At 41.9% G+C, this 22,134-nt stretch overlaps 1 protein-coding gene across 2 annotated transcripts in view; it reads right to left on the bottom strand.

Annotated features, from left to right (window-relative positions):
- The window catches only part of ERCC6 (ERCC excision repair 6, chromatin remodeling factor), a 147,751-nt gene that overhangs the window by 22,723 nt on the left and 102,894 nt on the right, over positions 1 to 22,134 (bottom strand). For both annotated transcript variants that reach the window (XM_089680011.1, XM_089680012.1), the window contains exon 14: positions 13,107 to 13,217. In XM_089680011.1, coding sequence (XP_089536137.1) covers positions 13,107 to 13,217 — 111 coding nt within the window. The remainder of the gene's footprint in view (positions 1 to 13,106; positions 13,218 to 22,134) is intronic.

The raw sequence follows: 22,134 nt of genomic DNA on the forward strand, positions 1-22,134 counted from the left end.
GTACATATGTCCATTTTCTTAAATTTAGAGTGTAAATAGTATGCTGATAAAAAGCTGAGAACTTTAAATACTTGCCCTCTAGAGGATTTACCCCCCTTAATGACCAGGCCTCTTTTTGCTACTCAACGCTCCACTAATTCAACTGATAATTGCGGGGTCATGCAATGCTGTACACACAGAGCTTTCTTTTGGTGGTATTTGATCACCTGTGCGCTTTTTATTTTTGGCGCTATAAACAAAAAAAGTTCTGAGAAAATAAAAAAAACAAAACAAAACAAAAAAAAAAAACAGTATTTTCTCATTTGTCATAAAATATATCCAAAAAAACAAAAATTTTTGTCATAAATTTAAGCCAAAATGTATTCTTCTACATGTTTTTGGTTAAAAAAAAAAATCCCAAAAAGTGTATATTTATTGCTTTGTGTGAAAGTTATAGCGTCTACAAACTATGTTATAGATAATGGAATTTACACAGCTTTTACTTTCTGACTGCCCATCACATTTCTTGAGGTGCTAAAGTACTAGGACAGTATAAACACCCCCAACTGACCCCTTTTCAGAAAGTAGACACCCTAAGCTATCTGCTAAGAGGCATATTGAGTCCATGGAAGATGATTTATTTTTTTTCTACAAGTTTCTGGAAAATGAAAAAAACTTTTTTTTTTTTTCTTACACAAAGTTGTCATTTAAATTGTATATTTCTCGCACAAGCTATGGGCATATGTGGAATTATACCCTAAAATACATTCTGCTACTTCTACCAAGTATGCGAATACCACATGTGTGAGACTTTTTGGGAGCCTAGCCACATACAGGAGCCTGAAATCCAATGACCACTTTGAAAGCCTGAAGGTGTGTAACTTCCTCATTCCACTTCTTCACTACCTATCACAGTTTTGAAGGCCCTGAAAAGCCAGGATAGCACCCCCCTCCAAATGAGCCCTTTTTGGAAAATAGACACCGCAAGGAATTTAAAAAGAGGCATGGTGAGTATTTTGCAGATCTAATTTTTTCTCACAAGGTTTTGAAATATAAAAAAAGAAAAGAAAAAATGTTTTTGTTTTTTTCTGCATTTTCCAAAAGCTTGTGGCAACAAACGAGATCTGCAAAATACTCACCATGCTTCTTGTCAAATTCCTTCGGGTGCCTACTTTCCAAAAAGTGGTCATTTGGGTGGGTTTGGTGCTATCCTGGCATTTCAGGGCCTCCGAAACTGTGATAGGTAGTCAGGAAGTGTAATGAGGAAATAAAGCCCTTTAAAAGCCTGAAGGTGCTTATTGGATTTTGGGGTCCTGTACTTGGCTAGACTGCCAAAACGTCTCTCACATGTGGTACCCCCATACTCGAGAGAAGTAGCAGAATGTATTTCGGGGAGTAATTCCACATATATCCATGGCATGTGCAAGCAATAAATCATTTAAGTGACAATTTTGTGTAAAAAAAAATAATTTTTTTTGTTTGTCATTTTCCAAAAGCTTGTGGAAAAAAATAAATTCTTCTATTGATTCAACATGCCTCTCAGCAAATAGTTTGGGGTGTCTACTTTCCAAAAAGGGGTTGTTTTGGGGGGTGGGGACATTTTATGCCCAGCATTAGAAGTTTATGCCGCACATCATTCACTCTTCTAACCACCTGAAGACCAAGCCTTTTCTGACACTTTTTGTTCACATGAAAATAATCAGTATTTTTTGCTAGAAAATTAATTTAAACCCCAAACATTATATATTTTTTAAAGCAAACACCCTAGTAAATAAAATGGTGGGTGCTGCAATTTTTTATGTCACATAGTACTCGCGCAGCGATTTTTCAAATGCAATTTTTTTTTAAAATCTACTTTTTTTACTTTTAATGCACAAAAACACAATATATTGGCCAATTATTTGGTAAAATATAAAAGATGATGGTATGCTGAGTAAATAGATACCAAACATGACATGCTTTAAAACTGTGCATGCCCCCTGCAATGGCGACAAACTGCATACATTTTTAATATCCATAGGCAACATTTTAAAAGCCTTTACAAGCTACCATTTTAGATTTACAGAGGAGGTCTAGTGTTAGAATTACTACCCTTGATCTGACGTTCGTGGCGATACCTCACATGCATGGTGCAACTGCTGTTTCCATACTGGCACAGGGTCAAGGCTCACAAAACGCAGGTGCGCGCGTGCGTGGGGGGGGGGGGGGAGGGTATTTTGAATTTATTTAATGTTTTTGTTTTTTGAAGTTATTTTGCATTTAAATTATTTTTACACTCTCCTTTTATTTTTTTTTTCTCATTTTTAATGCTATCACAGGGAATGCAAATATCCCCTATAACTTCAATGGGCATTGTCATATATTCTTTTTTCAGAAATCTGCATTCTATCAGACTCTAGATATCTCCTCTGCCCTTACATTATCTAATCAAACCAGGATCGGTGTGATCAGATGCTTTCCTAATTTACATATGGCGCTATTTATATCCTGCAAAACTGAAATGATGAAATGCTCCTAGCTTCTGATTTCTTAGGCTATAGAGATGATTGGCACCTTTCTGGTCTGCAATCAGCTCTATGGTCAGCTGGCAGAAACACCATCTGCATTCTCAGGTTCCCCTGATGGCACGGGACTGCCCGAGAAGGCCGTGGAAGGCAGCGGGGGGGGGGGGGCATTGTATCCTGCTGCTTGTAAAAGCAATCCTGCAGCTAATTAGCTATTAGGATTGCTTTTACATGAAAGCCGATCGTCCGCTGAAAAAAATGATACCAGGATGATGCCTGCAGCTGTAGGCATCATCCTGGTATAACCATTCAAAGTCCAGCAATGTACCAGTACGTCGCTGGTCCTTGTTGGGTATGCAGCCTGTGGACTGAATGAAAAAAAGAGAAGAAATCTCTGCCAAAAAAAAAAAAAAAAGTGTGTGTTATGCCCACCATTAAAATATACCGCCCTGCATCCACCCACTTCTAATGGTGGGCACACATTAGGTCACACTTTGCCACATGCACCAGTTCCAAGATTGTACAAATGTCTAAATAGTGGCACGCTTCAATAAACATTGTCCACGTAAAAGTGGTACCTCATATGGAAAAAAGATGACACCAAGTCTTGCCACTACTCCCCATGTAGTCCGGGCATCTGGGGGGCTCCACGTGACTATCTTTTCCCTCTTAAATCCAAAACTTATAAGTATAGCCTGTTGTCCTCTCACAGGTCTTCTACATATTGACCCCATATCTGGCACGCTTGCTGGGGAGAAATTGTTTGAATGCAAGGCGGTCAGAAAAATTAACGAGGGACTCATCAACGCAGATTTTTTGCTGGGGAGTATAGACATCTGCAAATTTTTGGTTAAGGTGATTTACGAGGGGCTGAATTTTGTGGAGTCAGTCAAATTCAGGGTCACCTCGAGGACGACAGAGTGCATTGTTTTTGAAATGTATAGAACACATTATACTCTCATATGTATGCCTGGCCATGGCAGCAGAGAACACGGGCATATGATGAATTGGGTCTGTGGACCAATACAACCGCAATTCATTTTTTTTTAGTAATGCCCATGTTGAGGGTTAGGCCCTAAAAAAATATAAATTTGAAAACCGTAATGGGTTTCCATGCAAATAATCTGGCAAGGTTTGAATTTTGGTTGGCGGCGATACATTGTTGTGCATATAAAATGCTTTGATCCACAATCCATGCATACAGATCTTCAGTGAAAAACAGCTCCAAAAAAATCAAGGGGAGTAGTTAAATTTGCTATTTCCACCTGAATTCTGGGTTGGGCAGTGAATGGGGAAGTACAAGTGCTGCAGAATTTGTGGGCTGCCAATCGGGATGCACACCTGGAAGCACATCTGGAAGGATACTAGGGGCTCTAAGTCCTGCGTGCGAATTCTTGGTGGTTGCGGGACAATACTTGTGCTCGCCACCGCACCAGCTTGTACTACACTTATGGGACTTGCCACGTCACCAAGTGATACTGCAGTGCTGGTATTATTATTATACAGGATTTATATAGCGCCAACAGTTTGCTCAGCTCTTTACAATATAATGGGAGACAATACAGCAACAATACAGTTCAATACAAGAGGGTTAGGAGGGCCCTGCCTGTTGGAGCTTACAATCTAAGAGGTATGTGAAAGAGCAGGATGTACTAGACCGCTGGTGTTCGCCAGTACACCAAAAGGTAGCGTGGCCTTAGTAATGGCACTCTGCTGCATATGAGAGTCATCAAAATTTACCGACAAGTGCTAACAGAGATCAGGCCTGATTCTGCGAACACTGTGGTTTTGTGTGCAATAGATAAAGTGACAGTGACCTACTGACACTGCACTTGCTGGGGGAGAAGGGGGGGGGGGTAAGAGTTGGGGCTAAACGCAGGTGCTGGCAGGTGCCGGGGCTGATCCCACTAACGCCCTGTTTTTGGGGACGCTATACTAATGTGAACGCTGGTATAGTGCTGATCTGATCAAACATATTGATCCGTTCAAACACTATACTAGCAATGGAGGTTTATTGTGTATGAGCATCTTCCTGGCAATCGAGGGGTTAAATGTGATGACTGGTGTACTGACAGGCAATCTGACGCTATCAGGGAGGGGCGTGAAAACCACGGGAGCGCAAATCATGTATATATATATATGTGTGATTTTGTGCACCTGTGCCGCCCTGAAGCAGTATTTCTGCTATAGGGCGGTCAGGAAGTGGTTACATGAGCGGTTTGTGTTATGGCGCTGTGTCACTTTAACTGACAATTGCGCGGTCATGCAACACTGCACCAAAATTAAATTTACATCCCTTTTTCCCCATGAATTGGGCTTTCTTTTGGTGGTATTTGATTGCGGTTTTTATTTTTTTGTGCTATAAAAAGACCGACAATTTTGAGAAAAAAAAAATATTTTGGACTTTTTGCTATAAAACATGTCCAGTATGTGACATAAACGTAAGATTTGAGTAGCTGAGATGTGATCTGTAGAAATATGACATTGTAGATTTAGCTCTATTCCATGTTAACAATAAGATGTGTTCAGAATTCAGTCAGAGACATATGGTCACCAATTAGTATCTGAAAGGACAGAGAATCCTCTAAGCTGGAGGTGACACCTAGATGCCAATAAGACTTGTCACCTAAGTAGTCAGACTTTGTCACCTTCTTGAAGTTTAAAAGAGCAGCGGGAGACCAAGAGAGGGCTCCGATGTGTCTACGAGCTTTGATGTATATCAGCAGATCAAAGGAATATTTCATCTCTCATAAAAGCTAATATATTAGTTGCAGAGATATGAAAATACTTCCTTCTGATTGAACAAACTGTAGGCTACATCTGCAGGTAAAACTGTATTTGTAGCCTATGTAGAATCCCAGAGAAACGCAGGAAACAGTTATATGGCGCCTGATTGCGACAGCTGAACAGTGATTGGTAATGTCGCAATCGGACTGATACGCTGGTGTCGGAAATTCAATCCCTGACTTGGTGATTCAAACCGTTCCTGGTCCAATCGACTTTGGGCATTTCGGGTACCCAGAATGTCATGTGGGCTGGTACAGGAACACCCCCCCAGAGTTGATTGGCCAAGGGCTAATGTCCAGCCTACGTCCATATTCCCATAAATTGAGGACCTGAGATATGGACAGTGCGATTCGTACGGAGCCGGTTCTATTGACTGACGGATCGTGGACTTTCTCTGACTTGCTCCAGTCACAGGATAACTCTTGGTAAAAGTTTTATTTCTGTTCTTATTCCCTTTAATTTTATAGTCAATAGCCAATTGTGTGTCTTTTTGTATTTTCTGTATTATTTGTAACTCTTTATACTTTGTACATATTTTATGCACTGCCCACTTTCGGGATTTTAAATCATAAAATTAATAAGTGACTTCTGGGTACTTAAGCTCGGGCTCATATCTCTGGAAAGATTGTTGTATTGCAGTGTCTTTATACGCTCGGTCAAGTTCATTGCCTATCTGTATGCAATTGCATTGCGTGTTGGCAGATTGCATGCAGATTGTAAAGTAGGATATCGGTGTTTGTGGTGGCCTAGCAGACCAGTCTGCGGATAAACTGTTGAGTGGTGGCAAGCTACCGTTTGTTGTGTGCCTGGTGTGTGGACAGTGGAAGAGTGATTAACACCGGGGTTCTAGCTTGTAGGATAGCTGGAGGAATCCTAGAAGGGTGTGCCAATTGCTAGTCTGCTCCCCAACCCTAATAGTGCACCAGATTGTGTATAAGAATTGTATCTGCCTGTGTGTGGTCAGCCAGCTGGATTGGAGTGGAGTCTCCCTCTAGTGGTGGCCAGAGGTAGTGCGGGCTGTGAAAGTATATCACGGCTGGTCTTATAAACACAGTATATTTAAAGTAAGTTCCCCTCATTCCCTCTTACCCCAAGTCACGGCCGGGCGTGCACGCCTCGGTTAGCTAGTCGCTGTGGGCGTGTGCGTGTGGGTGGGATTTGTGACACAGTAAAAAAATTTAAAAAAAAAATTTCGGCCTAAATTTCAGCCAAAATGTATTCTGCGACATGTCTTTGCTTAAAAAAATCCCAATACGTGTAAATTAATTGGTGTACGTGAAAGTTATAGTGTTTACAAATGGTGGTATAGATACTTTATTTTAAATTTTTTTTATACTAATAATAGTGGCAATCAGCGGCTTCTGGCGGCGATCAGCGACTTATGGCGGCAATCAGCGACTTATGGCGGGACTGCGGCAGACATTCTGACACTGGGGAGGGGGGGGGGGGAACTGACTTGGGGCCACTGACATCCCCAGTGACACCAATACAGTGATCAGTGAAAAAAAAAAAACAAAAACACTGACACTGTAATAATGGCACTGGGGAGAAAGGGGTTAACTTTTGGAGACAATCAAAGGGTTAACGGTGTGAGGGGAGTGTTTTACTAGGGGTCGGGGGTGTGTACTGCTCTGTTACACACTGTCCCGGAAGGCTGTGTCCTGCGATCCCAGAACAGTGAGCTGACAGGGAGGAAAGCTCCATTGAAAATAATGCAGCCTTCCTCTCTGTCAGTGATTGCCGGCAATCGGTGGGCTCCGGCGGGTAATCAATGGCCGCGACCAAGTGATTGACACCTGCGGCTACGATCAGTGCCGCGGGTAGGGTGGTCGTGTGCCCCCTACCCTGGAAAGCAGGATCACGTTTAACAAACTCGTGCAGACTCCACCTCCGCAACATCGCCAAAATCCGCACGTTCCTAACTCCAGAAACCACTAAACAGCTCATCCAGTCCCTCATCATATCACGACTCGACTACTGCAACTCCCTCCTCACTGGCCTGCCTCTCCGCTGGCTATCCCCACTTCTGTCCATCCTGAATACGGCTGCCAGACTCATTCACCTTTCCAACCGCTCCGTCTCCGCCACCCCCCTCTGCCAATCCCTCCACTGGCTTCCGATTGCACAACGGATCAAATTCAAAATCCTAACGCTGACGTACAAAGCCGTCCACCATACTGCCCCGAACTACATGACTGACCTAATATCCAAGTACCGCCCAGCACGCACACTCCGCTCCTCACAAGACCTCCTTCTCTCTAGTTCCCTGGTCTCCTCCTCCCATGCCCGCCTCCAGGACTTCTCCAGGGTGTCACCCATCCTCTGGAACTCCCTGCCCCAACCCATCAGATTATCACCTACTCTCCTCTCCTTTAGGTGCACCCTGAAAACCCATCTCTTCAGGGAAGCCTACCCCACCCCCTGCTAACTTGTCGATCTCCTCCACTCCCTCCTAGATTGTAAGCTCGAAAGAGCAGGGCCCTCGATCCCCTCATGTTTTGCATTGTATTGGTATTGTTCTGTCACATGTTCTGTCATCCTTTGTAATGTACAGCGCTGAGCGAACTATTGGCGTTTTATAAATACTGTATAATAATAATAATATATGTGATCCTGCGCACAGGGGCCGCCTTGTAGCAGTATATGTACTGCGGGCGGTCCCCTAGTAGTTAATCAAGAAGCTTTTTGCAATCTTCATCTTAAAGTCCAGGACAAATACAGTTGTGAACACAGCTTACTTAACGCTGGTGAAATTTGAAAATTGGTAGCCACTTTTGATACGCTAACTCCACAAAAGTGTCTGATTACAAAATGCCAAACAGCATTTAAAAAACTTCAGAAACAAAATATTTTAGAGATCAGATTGAATGTTATTGTCCCTGTGTTTCAAGAGACAAGCACATCATCCTACCCTGAGGCATGGAGAAGAATATTTGCCGTTTTGTTTGGGGAGGGGGAGGGGGGAGATAAAACACCACAATTAATGGCTAGATGAATGTAGCATGTTACCAGAAAATATTGGAGAAAAATAGGAAAATGTATATTCATCAGCACAACAGCTCAAAGGCACACTTGGACTTTCTAACATGACAATGATTTTGGAACAGTATCCCACGTGAAGAGAAGCAGATTTTGGGAAACTGATCATCCAACTGAAAGCCTGGAGCATCTGAACTGTACTGTGGATGTTTGCAAGGAAGATGAGAAGTTCAGTAGAATGTTATCCAGATAACATGTGACCTGGATGCCCTGAGTTCTAAGAAGGGCAAGAACAGATGCTTGGATCTTTGTGAATATGCTGGGAGCATAGGAGAAGCCAAAAGGCAGTGCATCAAAATGGAAGGCAATGTCTTCCATTGCAAAGCGTAAAAACACGAGGAGGTAAAATAAATGGGAATTTGCAATAGGCATCTTGGATGTCTAAAGATGCTAGGTATTTTAAGAGAGGCAATAACAGACCTGGTAGATTGCATGTTAAACACTGGAATTTGAAGGTATATGAGGTATTTTAGTTCCAGAACCCCACTGGACTTTGGTTTGTCTTTTTGTACAGGTTTGAATAGAATCCTCTGAATCTGTCTTGTTGGGGTGCTGACACAACTATAAATAATTCAAGGCATTGATTTGATTTGAGAGAAGACAGTGGAGAAGAGGTAGAATTTCGAACAATTTTTAACCCCTTTGAAACCACCAAATGAACCCATAGGTCTGGGACATCTGTGACCAAGAGAGAGGCAAACTGTAACAGATGTTCTCCACCGTGCATATGTGAGCCACACAATTCTATGCATATGACTGGGGATTAGAGCCATGGAAATATATTTAATTACTCATTCTAGGGCATTCACACAAAAGAGGAGCATGAGGTAACTGCTCAGTTAAGGCACAGCCCTGGAATAGAGGATCCAGACCCAGTTGTCAGAGACCAGGGAAGTCCACAGCCCGTGAATTGGTAAGGCCTAACCGGTGGCGGGGCAAGCCTTCATGCTCAGAAAGGCTTGCTTGAGGGCTACAGGGCCTTGTGAGGCCATGAAGGCTTGGTATCCCCCCATGGGGGACTTGAAGAGCTTGGGTCCTTTGTCCAAGGAGCCAGGGAAACAAAGTCTCTTGCGAGAAGAAAGAACTGGGCTATGACTTGGTTTCTTTTTTTTCTTGACCTGTGGGAGAAAGGTACTCCTGCCACTTGTTAGGTTCTTGATGATGCCATCCACGGTAGCAGCGAAGAGATGTTAACCCAGGAAGGGCAAGTCCATCTGGGCCGTTTTAGACATTTAGTATAAACCAACACTTAAGCCAAAGTACTCGCTGAAGCGCCACTGCCAGATGGACAGCTTGGATAGTAGCAGGGCTGCATCCTGGGACACATCATATACGTACTTGAGGCCAAGGTCCATAACCGTTAGGAACACCCGTCCTGTATGCAGACCTAGCAAAAAAAATGTGACCCATGCAATAAGTGTCTGAGACACCAGGGACGTGAACAACTGAGGCCAAAGAGCTGAACCAGCAATGGTAAACATAGTGTGAGTGATTGCTGTACCTCATGGTACAAACAATGCTTGAAGGAGGGACACTTCACTGGCATCATGGTTGCTTCTGTCACCCTAGAGATGGGGACAACATCTACAATTAGAGAGGTCCACCTTGTTAAAATGGCCTAAAAAAAAAAAGTTTCCAAAATATGTGGAGTAAAGAAAGATCTTAGCAGACTCAGCCAGTTTGTGCATAGAAGGAGGGACAGCCACCACATCGGAAGCACCAGAGGTGTCCAAAATTCTTAACGTCTCCTGCACAAAGGTAATCGTTGTGGCCACCCATGCTTTTTTTGTGCAGCAACAATGGCAAGCGCAACATCCTTGCCAATGAAGGAATCGAAGATCTCAGATACCACAAGAAAAGCAGAGAAATACAAACTCATTCCCCCTTGCCTAGGAGGGGCATTCAGCATTCAGAAGCCCAGCACCCTCAGAAGTCAGAGGGTTAGCAGAGGTCATCGGCAAGGTGCCACTATAGGAAGTAGGCAGGGCTACCAACACTCACCACACCTAGGACTGAAACGGAGGCTGGTGCATACCCCCACTCTGAGAGGGACAGCAGACACAGAACGTCAGCCTTTATCTCCATATGGAGCACAGCAGAAATCTATCTGAAAGCCAAATAGAAGTAGGGCAAGAGCCCCAAGACAAAATTGTGGTGTCACGGCCCACCCAGTAGCTGGTAACCATAGACGGTGGGTGCCTCAGGCTACTCAGCAACTGCCCATCACATCCCTGCCCACCAGAAAAAGGCACCCAGCTCTAAGGTGGAAAGGGGGTTATACAAGGGCAATACCCACAAACAAAATGGCTGTTTCCACATCTGGGGGGGCAGCAAGGGGAACCCCTGGCTGCAATGGGAATCATGCTTGACTGTTGGCATGATGTTCTTTTTATGAAATGCAGTGTTAGTTTTACGCCAGATGTAATGGGATGCACACCTTCAAAAAAAGTTAAACTTTTGACTTGAGGATAAATCAAGATGTTCTTTGGCAAATGTGAGATAAGCCGTTGTGTTCTATTTTGGTCAGCAGTGGCTTTCAACCTTTGAACTCTCCCATGGATGCCATTTTTGCCCAGTCTCTTTCTTATTGTTGAATCATGAAAACTAACCTTAACTGAGGCAAGTGAGGCCTGCAGTTCTTTAGATGTTGTTCTGGGTTCTTTTATGACGCCGTGCTCTGTGAGTAGTTTTGGTAGACTGGCCATTTCTGGGATGGTTCACCACTGTTCAAAGTTTGCTCCATTTGTGGATAATGGCTTTCACCATGGTTCACTGGAGTCCCAAGACTTAGAAATAGCTTTGTAAGCCTTTCCAGACTGATACATGCCAATTACTTTGTTTCGCATCTGTTCTTGAATTTCTTTAGTTTGTGGCATGATGTGTTGCTTATTGAAATCTTTTAGCATGCTTCACTTTGTCAGACAGCTTCTATTTAAATGATTTCTTGAGTCAACAGGTCTGGCAGTAACCAGGCCTGGGTGTGGCAAGTGAAATCTAGCTCTGCTTTCCAGAAAAGTGGTTAATCCCAGTTCATTCATGATTTAAAAAGGAGGTGGGGCACAATTGCTTTTTCACATAGGGCAAATCAGGTTTGGATAGTTTTTTTCCCTTAGTAAACAAAATCATCATTTAAAAACTGCATTTTGTATTTACTTGGGTTATGTTTGTGTAATGTTAAAATGTGTTTGATGATCTGAAACATTTAAGCATGACAAATATGCAAATAAATAAAAAAATCAGGGAGGTGGCAAATACTTTTTCACTTTTCTGTACGTCCAACATTCCCTACATTTTAGCTGATGATGTATAGATGTACCTGTGAGGTTTTTAATATCCATAGTTAATATAAAAAGCATATCTCATCAAAATTTATATTTTTACATGTATACACACACACTTTTTAATCACTTGACCTCCGGAAAGTTTTACCCCCTTCATGACCAAAGCATTTTTTGCTATTCAGCACTGTGCTAATTGAACTGGCAATTGCTCGCTCATGCAACACTTTACCCAAATTAAATTTCTATCAGTTTTTTTTTACACAAAAACAGTGCTTTATTTTGGTGGCATTTAATCAACACCGGGTTATTGTTTAAATACTGCATTAAAAAAAGAAAAAAAAAACAAAAAAACTTTTTTTCTTAGTTTCTGTAATAAAATTTTGCAAACAAATAATCTTTCTGCATAAATTTAGACTAAAATGTAATCTGCTATGTTTCTTTGGTAAAAATAACCCAAATTAGTGTATAATATTTAGTCTGTGTGAAAGTTACAGAGTCTACAAATTATATATTTGAAAATTGATCATTCCTGATGGCCTATCTCACTTCTTGAGGCCCTAAACTGCCAGGATAGTGCAAATAGCCCAAATAATTTTTTATTCAAAATTATCATACATTTTTTTTCTTTTTCTACTATTTTGTTTCCTTTTTTTTATAAGCTTTCATCAAAGTAGTTCAGTGTCACTATAGTGTGACACTGTACTACTTTGGAGGGGATGATCAGGGATTTTTTTTTCTTTACACTGTTATTGCTTATAACAGTGATGATCACGGTTATAAGCAATAGTTTTAACTGTCTTGAATAGCTTTTTTATTTATGATATCTTGCTTACTATTGTGATGCTGTGACTGGCTACAGCTAATCACATGGTACAGGGTGTCCATTACCATGTGATAGTTGCAGAGCAATTACTGCATCACAATATTAAGCAAGCTGATATGAATGGAAGTCATTCACAACAGTTTTGTTTACATGTGATCACTATGATTGGTCATTGGACAGCTTTGTCGCCCGTGAAACAACTATCACAAAAGACTGCAACCCGGCATTGAACTAAGGGTATACAAATTTTTGAAAAGAACAATATTATTTTTTTATTCATATGTTTTTTTAAATGATTGTGCTATTCTGTGATGCCTCATAGTTTAAATTAAATCACAATAAAAATGAAGCACTTGTCCACCAAGGTGCACTTATGAACTGCATAATAGACAAACGGTTAAAGGATAGGTTCACCTTTCAACAAAAAATAATAAATGCACATATAAATATTGTGCACCATAAAAAATTGCAACTACCGTCATTTTGTCTTCTAGCTCTACTTTCAGAAAACATATACTTTTTATTGGAAAGGGGGGTTACAGTACACAGGTCCACATCTTACAAATTCTGCCAGGGGTATGTAAACTTATGAACAGAGCAGTAACAAATGAATTGAACAGAACAATTCCAAAAGTAGTATAATTTAAAAATAACAAAAGCAGATAGCTAATGCAGTAAATAATATTTCTCTACCTCATTGTACTTTGTGATGAGGGGTTGGCGAGAGGCAACAGTTGTGGTCCCATCCATCTTGAGATAGGAATAATCCATACTCATGATGAAGACCTCTAGGATCTGCAACATCTAAAAGTGAAAGTAGTTTTAAAAAATTATAATTTCACAGTATATAATCCATGACAATTACCTTGTGACAGATGACAATATCTTGAATCACAGATATTCCTTTCTAGATGCATAAACCAGGGCCAGGGCAAAAGGGAGCACTACATTTCTTTATTATTATTATATATCTTTATTAGTTTTGTAATACAAATCCACTTTATATCAAATGTCATAAAATACAAAAAAAACATATTTAATTATCTTTCCTCATCCTTTTCCTTCTTTCCTGTCATTCCCCTACTCTTATTCCTTTATCATTTCTTTTCTATTTCTATTACACTCCAACCACTTCTAGATATCTTTTTGATTTTATGATTGTATACCACTCTTCCCAGGATTTTCAAAATTTTTAAATTTTATCCTCATCTATATGACATAGTTCTACCATCATGTATATATTCTTGACTCTAACTATCCAATAGATTGGATAAATATCCTAGATTGTAAGCTCCAAGGAGCAGGGCCCTCCTTTCCCTCTTGTATTGAACTGTATTGTTGCTGTATTGTCTCCAGTTATATTGTAAAGCGCTGAGCAAACTGTTGGCACTATATAAATCCTGTATAATAATAATCCAATCTTTTATTTTTGGGGGCTCTATTGTTAGCCAGTATTTGTGAATAAGACGTTTGGCAGAATTTAGAAGATAGAACAGTATTGTGTATTTATATTGCTTCACCGAAAACTCTCATTTGTAAAATCAACAAACCCACGGGTCTAACGGTATACTACTCTTCAGTATTTCTTGTATGTATTGAATTATCCCCCTCCAAAACTCCTGTATTATAGGACAATCCCATGAATAATGTGCAATTGAACCCTTACTCCCACATCTCCTCCAACACTGGGGGTGAGACCTCTGGCCTTAGCTTATGCATCACGTTAGGTGTAATAGGCCATCTTACTAGACATTTATAATTCATTTCAACTATATTCATATTCACTGCCCCATGTATTAGTCTAAACATTTTATTTTTTTGTTGCTCATTCAATTTTGTTCCAAGCTGCTTTTCCCACTTATCCCGAAACATTTGGGACACCGGTCCATCCATTTCAGTAAGGATTTTGTAAATTCTGGAGGTAGCATGTTTTTGTATTCTATTTGAGCTAAACAATTGCTCTAAAGGACACATTTCTTCTTCGGTCCTTAGTGGCTGTGGGAGCATTGCAACAAAATGTTTTATTTATGGGCGTTCTTTTTCTCTCCATGTAAAGAGGAATTCTTTTTGTAAAATTTGTTTCTCATTCTTTGGAATATTTATATTTAAAATCTCACTTGTCGAGGGGTTATTTTTCAGGTTTGATAACTCTCTATAATCTTTCAATTTGCTCATTAAATTTGGTAATGTTAATCTGGGGTTTGTAATATAGAACAGCATATCATCTGCATATGTTGCCACTTTATGCTGGACATCCCCTATCCGCATTCCTTTGATGTCTACACTACTTCTTACGGCTGCCAAAAGCAGTTCCAGGGAAATCACTAACAGCAACGGGGATAGTGGCCATCTCTGTCTAGTTCCATTATACATCCTGAAAAATTTGATAATGATCCATTAACCTTCACTGCAGTTTATGTATCCCTATATAAACTCTTATCCGCTGCATCATTCTAAGCCCAATTCCTAACATCTTCAGCGTACCTATCATAAATCCCCAGTCTACTCTATTGAAAGCCTTTTTGGCATCGATCGATCAAATGACCCCCGGTACCTCTCCTCTTCCACTCTTTTGCAGGATAAGCAATGCTCTTAGTCCAATATCACTTCCTTCTCTACCCTGGATAAATCCCACTTGTTCTAAGTGTATCCAAATCAGGCATCAGCTCTTTCTTCTTTGTTGCTAGTACCTTCACATATAATTTTGTATCGGCATTTAACAAAGATATAGGTCTGTAACTGGTACACTGAGACAAATCTTTCCCCTCCTTGGATATTACTGCAATATATGCCTGTAACGACTTCTCCCTCATCTTTGTCTCTTCTCCCAATGCATTCATCTATATACAGAGTTTAGGGACTAGATATTCTTTAAACTTCTTATAATATACCACAGTGAATCCATCAGGGCCAGGGCTCTTTCCTACAGCTGTACTCTTCAGTGCTAAATTAACTTGTCGATATTAATCTAAAGCTGTTAATCTAATTTCATACAATCTAGGTAGACCGGCCTCGTTCAGATATATCTGCCTTTTTCCCCCTTCTCTGTTCCTCCAATTCCTTCTGGTTCCTAAATTCTGCTCCGTATAGACTGCTAGTATCTCTGAAATGTGTTAGCGATATTGGTGGCCGATTAAACCATCTCCTTTTTCATTTTTGATTTTATGAATAAAGTTCCTCGATTTCTTTTCCCTCAGTTTCTTCATTAGATGTTTCCCTGGTTTATTCTACCACCGATATCTTTCCTTCAAAACCCTATTAAAAATCTGCCTTGTCTTGTGTTCCATAAAATCCTTTAACTCTTCTCTTTTTAATATTATCTCCTGTTCTAAATCTATATTTATTTTCTTTTTATGCAATTGTTCCAACTGATATAATTCTTCCATTAATACTCTAAATTTTTTCCTCTTTCTTTTTCTCCACCCCTATCGCAATCAGTATACCCCTAATATAAACCTTATGTGCTTCCAATACAGTGTCAACTGAAACCTCCCGGGTTAGTTTAACCTAAAAAATTGTTCAGTTTCCTGCTTTACTCTTATTTCCTTTTCAGGGTCTTGTAAAATGGTCTCTTTTAATCGCCACGTTTATTTTAATCTGTTCCCTTCCAAACCGTAGTCTCATTGTGACAGGAGCATGGTCTTATATAGATATTACATCTATGTTAGTTTTTACCAAAGACTCCAAGGCCCTGATTTACTATTGGGCGTGGGCGCATATTCGTGGGCGAACGTCCAATTTTTATGAGCGACCGTCTACTTTTACCCCGCAACGAGATTTACTATTGAGCAGCGACCATAAGTAGACGCCCAATCGAATTTACTAACAAGACACAGAATCAGACTCACAAAGCAGACTTGCTAAGAAGCACGTCTAACACCATGAAAAATCACTGCAGAGACATGTTCACTTAGAAATTTGCTTTGCCAAATATCAGGACTTCACTTTAAACAATATCTGCCATTTCAAAAAAAATTAAGAATGTGTTAAAAATAGTTTTTTTTTAAAGGAAATCGACACAGTAAAAATCTAGACGCCCGTGCAGTGTCTTTGGCCGATATAACTGAGCATGTGCAGAACACATTTTAGACGTCCTTTGCTTTTTAGCCACTGCTCAATAGTAAATCTCAGTGTGGATTCCTCTGACAGACGGCACTCGGTCGCGTCTACTGTGTTTAATAAACAGCACTAAGCATATCTTTATGTATTCTAATTTGATTTCCTTAGTTCTAGTGATTCTATTTTTGTTTCTTATCCTTTATAATTATTTCTGTAATGATTTTACTTATTTCGAAGGTCTAGATAATATTTATTTTGACAGCTGAATGTAAAAATAAAGGTCCGCAATAAAAAAAAGAAGAAAAAACAGTGTGGGTCCCCCCCTCTCATCCATACCAAGCCCTTCAGGTCTGGTATGGATATTAAGGGGGAACTCCACGCCGAAATTAAAAAAAAAATAAAAAAAACAGCGTGGGGACCCCCTCAATATCCATACCAGACCCTTATCTGAGCATGCAGCCCAGCAGATCAGGAAAGGGGGGGGGGGGACGAGGAGCGCCCCCCCCCCTCCTGAACCATACCAGGCCACATGCCCTCAACATGGGGAGGGGATGCTTTGGGGCAGGGGGGGCTCCCCCCCCAAAGCACCTTGTCCCCATGTCGATGAGGACAAGGGCCTCTTCCCCACAACCCTGGCCGGTGGTTGTGGGGGTCTGCGGGCGGGGGGCTTATCAGAATCTGGAAGCCCCCTTTAACAAGGGGGCCCCCAGATCCTGCCCCCCCCCTACGTGAATGAGTCTGCGGTACATGGTCCCGCGACTCATTCACAAAAATCAAAGTGTGGTGTAAAAAAAACACAGTACAGGGTCTTTGACAAGTCCTTTATTAAAACAATGTCCCCCGAAGTAGATCCAATGTCAATCACGGCGGCGACCCGAAAAAAGAAAAAAAAAAAAAAAGTTCCGCTCACGTCGGAGGCTTCCAGCCTTGTGAAAAAAAGGCTAGCTGACATTTCTTATATAGGTATGGGGCAGGGCCAGCCGGGAACAGCAAGCATGTGACATGGGGCGGGGTCACTCAGATGATGTCCCCGGCTGGCCCCGCCCCATACCTATATAAGAACTGTCAGACTGTCTCCTGCATTCAGTTAGTTTGCCTCAGTGGAGAGACGGTGACATTTCTTAAATAGGTGAGGGGCGGGGATGATGTCCCCGGCTGGCCCCGCCCCATACCTATATAGGAAATGTCAGCTAGCCTTTTTTTCACAAGGCTGGAAGCCTCGGACGGGAGCGGAACATTTTTTTTTCTTTTTTTGGGTCGCCGCTGCCGCCGTGATTGACGTTGGATTTACTTCGGGGGACATTGTTTTAATAAAGGACTTGTCAAAGACCCTGTACTGTGTTTTTTTTACACTACACTTTGTTTTTTTGTGAATGAGTCGCAGGACCATGTACCGCAGACTCCTTCACGTAGGGGGGGGGCGGGATCTGGGGGCCCCCTTGTTAAAGGGGGCTTCCAGATTCTGATAAGCCCCCCACCCGCAGACCCCCACAACCACCGGCCAGGGTTGTGGGGAAGAGGCCCTTGTCCTCATCGACATGGGGACAAGGTGCTTTGGGGGGGGAGCCCCCCCTGCCCCAACGCACCCCCCATGTTGAGAGCATGTAGCCTGGTATGGTTCAGGAGGGGGGGGGCGCTCGCTCGTCCCCCCCCTTTCCTGACCTGCCGGGCTGCATGCTCGGATAAGGGTCTGGTATGGATATTGGGGGGTTTCCACGCTGTTGTTTTTTTAAATTTTCGGTGTGGAGTTACCCCTTAATATCCATACCAGATCTGAAGGGCTTGGTATGGATGAGAGGGGGGACCCCATGCCGGTTATTTAAAAAACGGTTTATAAATCCCTGCAATACTTTGACATTCAACTGTCAGTGGGGAACTCCGCCGACAGCTGAAACATGAGCGCTGCATTGGTTTTCACTACTAAAACGCCGCATAAGTTGATAACATAACTCATGCGGGATTTTAGGAGCGACAGCCATGTGTTGTTTCAGCTGTCAGCGGGGTTTCCCACTGACAGCTGAATGTAAAATAATTAACTTTATTGCATAAATAATTTAAAAAAAAGCGTGGGTCCCCCCTCCCATCTGTACCAAGCCCTTCGGATCTGGTATGGATATTAAGGGGGAACTCCACGGCAAAATTAAAAAAAAAACAGCATGGGGACCCCCTCAATATCCATACCAGACCCATATCCAAGCATGCAGCCCGGCAGGTCAGGAAAGGGGGGTGGGAACGAGCGAGCGCCCCCCTCCTGAACCATACCAGGCCACATGCCCTCAACATGGGGGGGTGCTTTGGGGCAGGGGGGGCTCCACCCCCCAAAGCACCTTGTCCCCATGTTGATGAGGACAAGTGCCTCTTCCCCACAACCCTGGCCGGTGGTTGTGGGGGTCTGCGGGCGGGGGGCTTATCAGAATCTGGAAGCCCCCTTTAACAAGGGGGCCCCCGGATCCCGCCCCCCCCCCACGTGAAGGAGTCTGCGGTACATGGTCCCGCGACTCATTAAAAAAAAAAACAAAGTGTAGTGTAAAAAAAAAACACAGTACAGGGTCTTTGACAAGTCCTTTATTAAAATAATGTCCCCCGAAGTAGATCCAACATCAATCACGGCGGCAGTGGCAACCCAAAAAAAGAAAAAAAAAATGTATATAAGAAATGTCAGCTAGCCTTTTTTTCACAAGGCTGGAAGCCTCGGACGGGAGCGGAACTTTTTTCTTTTTTTTACTTTTTTTGGGTCGCCGCCGTGATTGCCGTTGGATCTACTTCGGGGGACATTGTTTTAATAAAGGACTTGTCAAAGCCCCTGTACTGTGTTTTTTTTACACCACACTTTGTTTTTTGTGAATGAGTCGCGGGACCTGGGGTCCCCCTTGTTAAAGGGGGCTTCCAGATTCTGATAAGCCCCCCGCCCGCAGACCCCCACAACCACCGGCCAGGGCTGTGGGAAAGAGGCCCTTGTCCTCATCGACATGGGGACCAAATGCTTTGGGGGGGAGCCCCCCCTGCCCCAAAGCACCCCCCCATGTTGAGGGCATGTGGCCTGGTATGGTTCAGGAGGGGGGGGCGCTCGCTCCCCACCCCCTTTCCTGACCTGCCGGGCTGCATGCTCGGATAAGGGTCTGGTATGGATATTGAGGGGGTCCCCATACTGTTTTTTTTTTTAAATTTTGGCGTGGAGTTCCCCCTTAATATCCATACCAGACCTGAAGGGCTTGGTATGGATGAGAGGGGGGACCCACGCTGTTTTTTTATTTACTATGGTGCTGGTTTTTAAATGTAATTTTCCCCTTTTTTTTTCTTCACTATAGCTCAGAAATTCACCTGTCACTTACCCCAGCTAAAAGAAAGTTTTCTTGGAATTTATATCTCTAAAGGAAACAATGTTTACTTTGAGTTTATTAAAAGATACAAAGTTTTCAGTAACTTCGGGGAAAGTGACTTCTAAGCTTGTGAACTATAGTGAAGAAAAAAAAAAAGGCTGGCATTTGCATTTGAAAATCGGCGCCGACACTTTGTAAAACACTTTGTATTGCGAAAAAAATTATTAACAATTGTGTAAACCGAGGCATTATTTTCAATGGATTTTCATTCGTAAACCGAAAATTACGTTAACCGAGGCGTTGGTAAACTGAGGTACGCCTGTACTAGTATTGCAATCCTTTGTATTGGACTACATAGAACCAACATACATCTGAATTGGCAACATAGCACAACATTTGAGATATCTGGCTAGTTACACTGACCTTGCCCAGGGACCTAGGATTGATTCACAACACAGAAATACAGGCAGGATTAGTGTTCAACAGCTCCGTGGATTAGTGGTTAGCACTACTGTCTCACAACGCTAGGGTTGTTGGTTTGAATCCCAACCACAGCAACGAATTTGCATGATCTCCGTGTGACTACCCTAACATACATGTGCTGGTGGCAGCATCTTTGCTTTCTGTTTAAATGATCCCTAGAATGTGAATTAGAATGAGGTCTTGTCTGTTCAAACACCTTTAAAGTAGCACCTAATGTGAATGTGAAACCATGGGATGAGATAAGGGCCTGGACTAATGATTGATTGGATAATGCTGGTTTGCACTCCACATCCTTTGGGAAAGTTTGTCAAATCATGAGAAGAGTGAGCAAAAGAAGTGGATTAAAAAATAAATAAATAATAATGGCATGGAGTCCCCCCCCCCCCCCAAATCCATAACAGACCCTTATCTGAGCATGCAGATACCGCATGCCTTCAAAGATTTATTTCCTTTGTTGAATTGCCTGCTTGGTTCACACTAGATGTGATTTAAAATTGTGCTTTTTGTTGGCAATTTCACCGTGTTTTCTGTAGATTTACCAATGAGTTATTGCGTTTTCAATTGTGTTTTGCATTGCGATTTCTATTGTAGTCTATATGTGAAATCGCTACAAAATGCTGAAAAAGTTAGACAAGAACTACTTTTGAAATTGTGCTGCAGCAAATCGCTTACGTTAAGACACTCACATCCACATTCATTAGATCGGATATCAGGTACAATTTCAATTCCCAAATCGCACCTAAAATCGTGCACCCTGGATGCAACTTGGCAAGCGATTTGCATGGCATGCGACTTGCAAATTGTATGCCAAGTCGCACCCTATTGTCTGCTATTAGAGCAGTCACATGGGTGCGATTCCAACACTGATTTCTAAAGTAGTACATGTACTACTTTTATGACGATTTGCATAGATATCTGTGTCAGATGTCTTGCAAATTGTAAGGAAATCAGCATCTTCACTGTACGTTGCACAATTTCTAAATCGGCTTTGATGTGACCGCGGTGTAAGGCTTTTTTATGTTTGATTTCCTGAGTGTTTTTCCGATTTATGGGAAATGCCGCATACTAGCAAAATTGAATTGACATTTTCAGTATTGCATGCGAGATGTGGTCATGTGACTGCCTTAACTCATGCGATAATCTGGAGTGAATTGTGTCCATACGGCCAAGAAATATTGCCAATAGGGTTCCCTTTCACATTCCTGTTCAATGTTCTGTTGTATGCTGCACAGGTACACGTCACTGTGGCTTTCTTTCTGACTCTGATTTGTAGGGCCTGTATACCAAGGGTTAACACAGGTGGGAATATAATTGATCAGGTGCAAACACTTTCTCTGACCAAATGAATGACAGTGGTGGGTGTGGCCTACCTTATATATAGAGATGCAGTAGTGGGTGAGTTTTGCCTGGTATAGGCACATTATTTTTGCATGTCCTTGTCTGTGGTGGTTTGGGGAGGAAGAGATATTGTGGTGAATTGCCCCAGGCCACACTCACGCTGTGTTTTGATGTGGGCTGTAAATGTTTTGCATGTTCTTCCTTCTAAGGTGTGTTTGTGCGTTATTGTACAATGATTGTGTTTATTATCTTTGCATTGTAATCCTAACACATGTCCATTGCTCTGCTCTTCTAAGTTTGCTTTATTTTGAATGAAATGCAGTTTTCAGACAAACATGGTGAGAAATGTATGTGTGGGGGAGGTGTTTATATTTTGGCATGTATGTATTTTTATATTGATATTTCGATCTGCAGCTTGTTTTGTGAATAAGCCCGTGATATTAACCATTTGTTTCCTGCTGTAACCTGTGAAAGCACAGTTCATTAGAAGTATAATCTTTTAGATTGTAAGCTCTTATGAG

Source organism: Staurois parvus, unplaced genomic scaffold (genome assembly GCF_062004578.1).
Source record: "Staurois parvus isolate SC_StPar_1 unplaced genomic scaffold, SC_StPar_1.0 ptg000234l, whole genome shotgun sequence".
Classification (NCBI taxonomy): Eukaryota; Metazoa; Chordata; class Amphibia; order Anura; family Ranidae; genus Staurois; species Staurois parvus.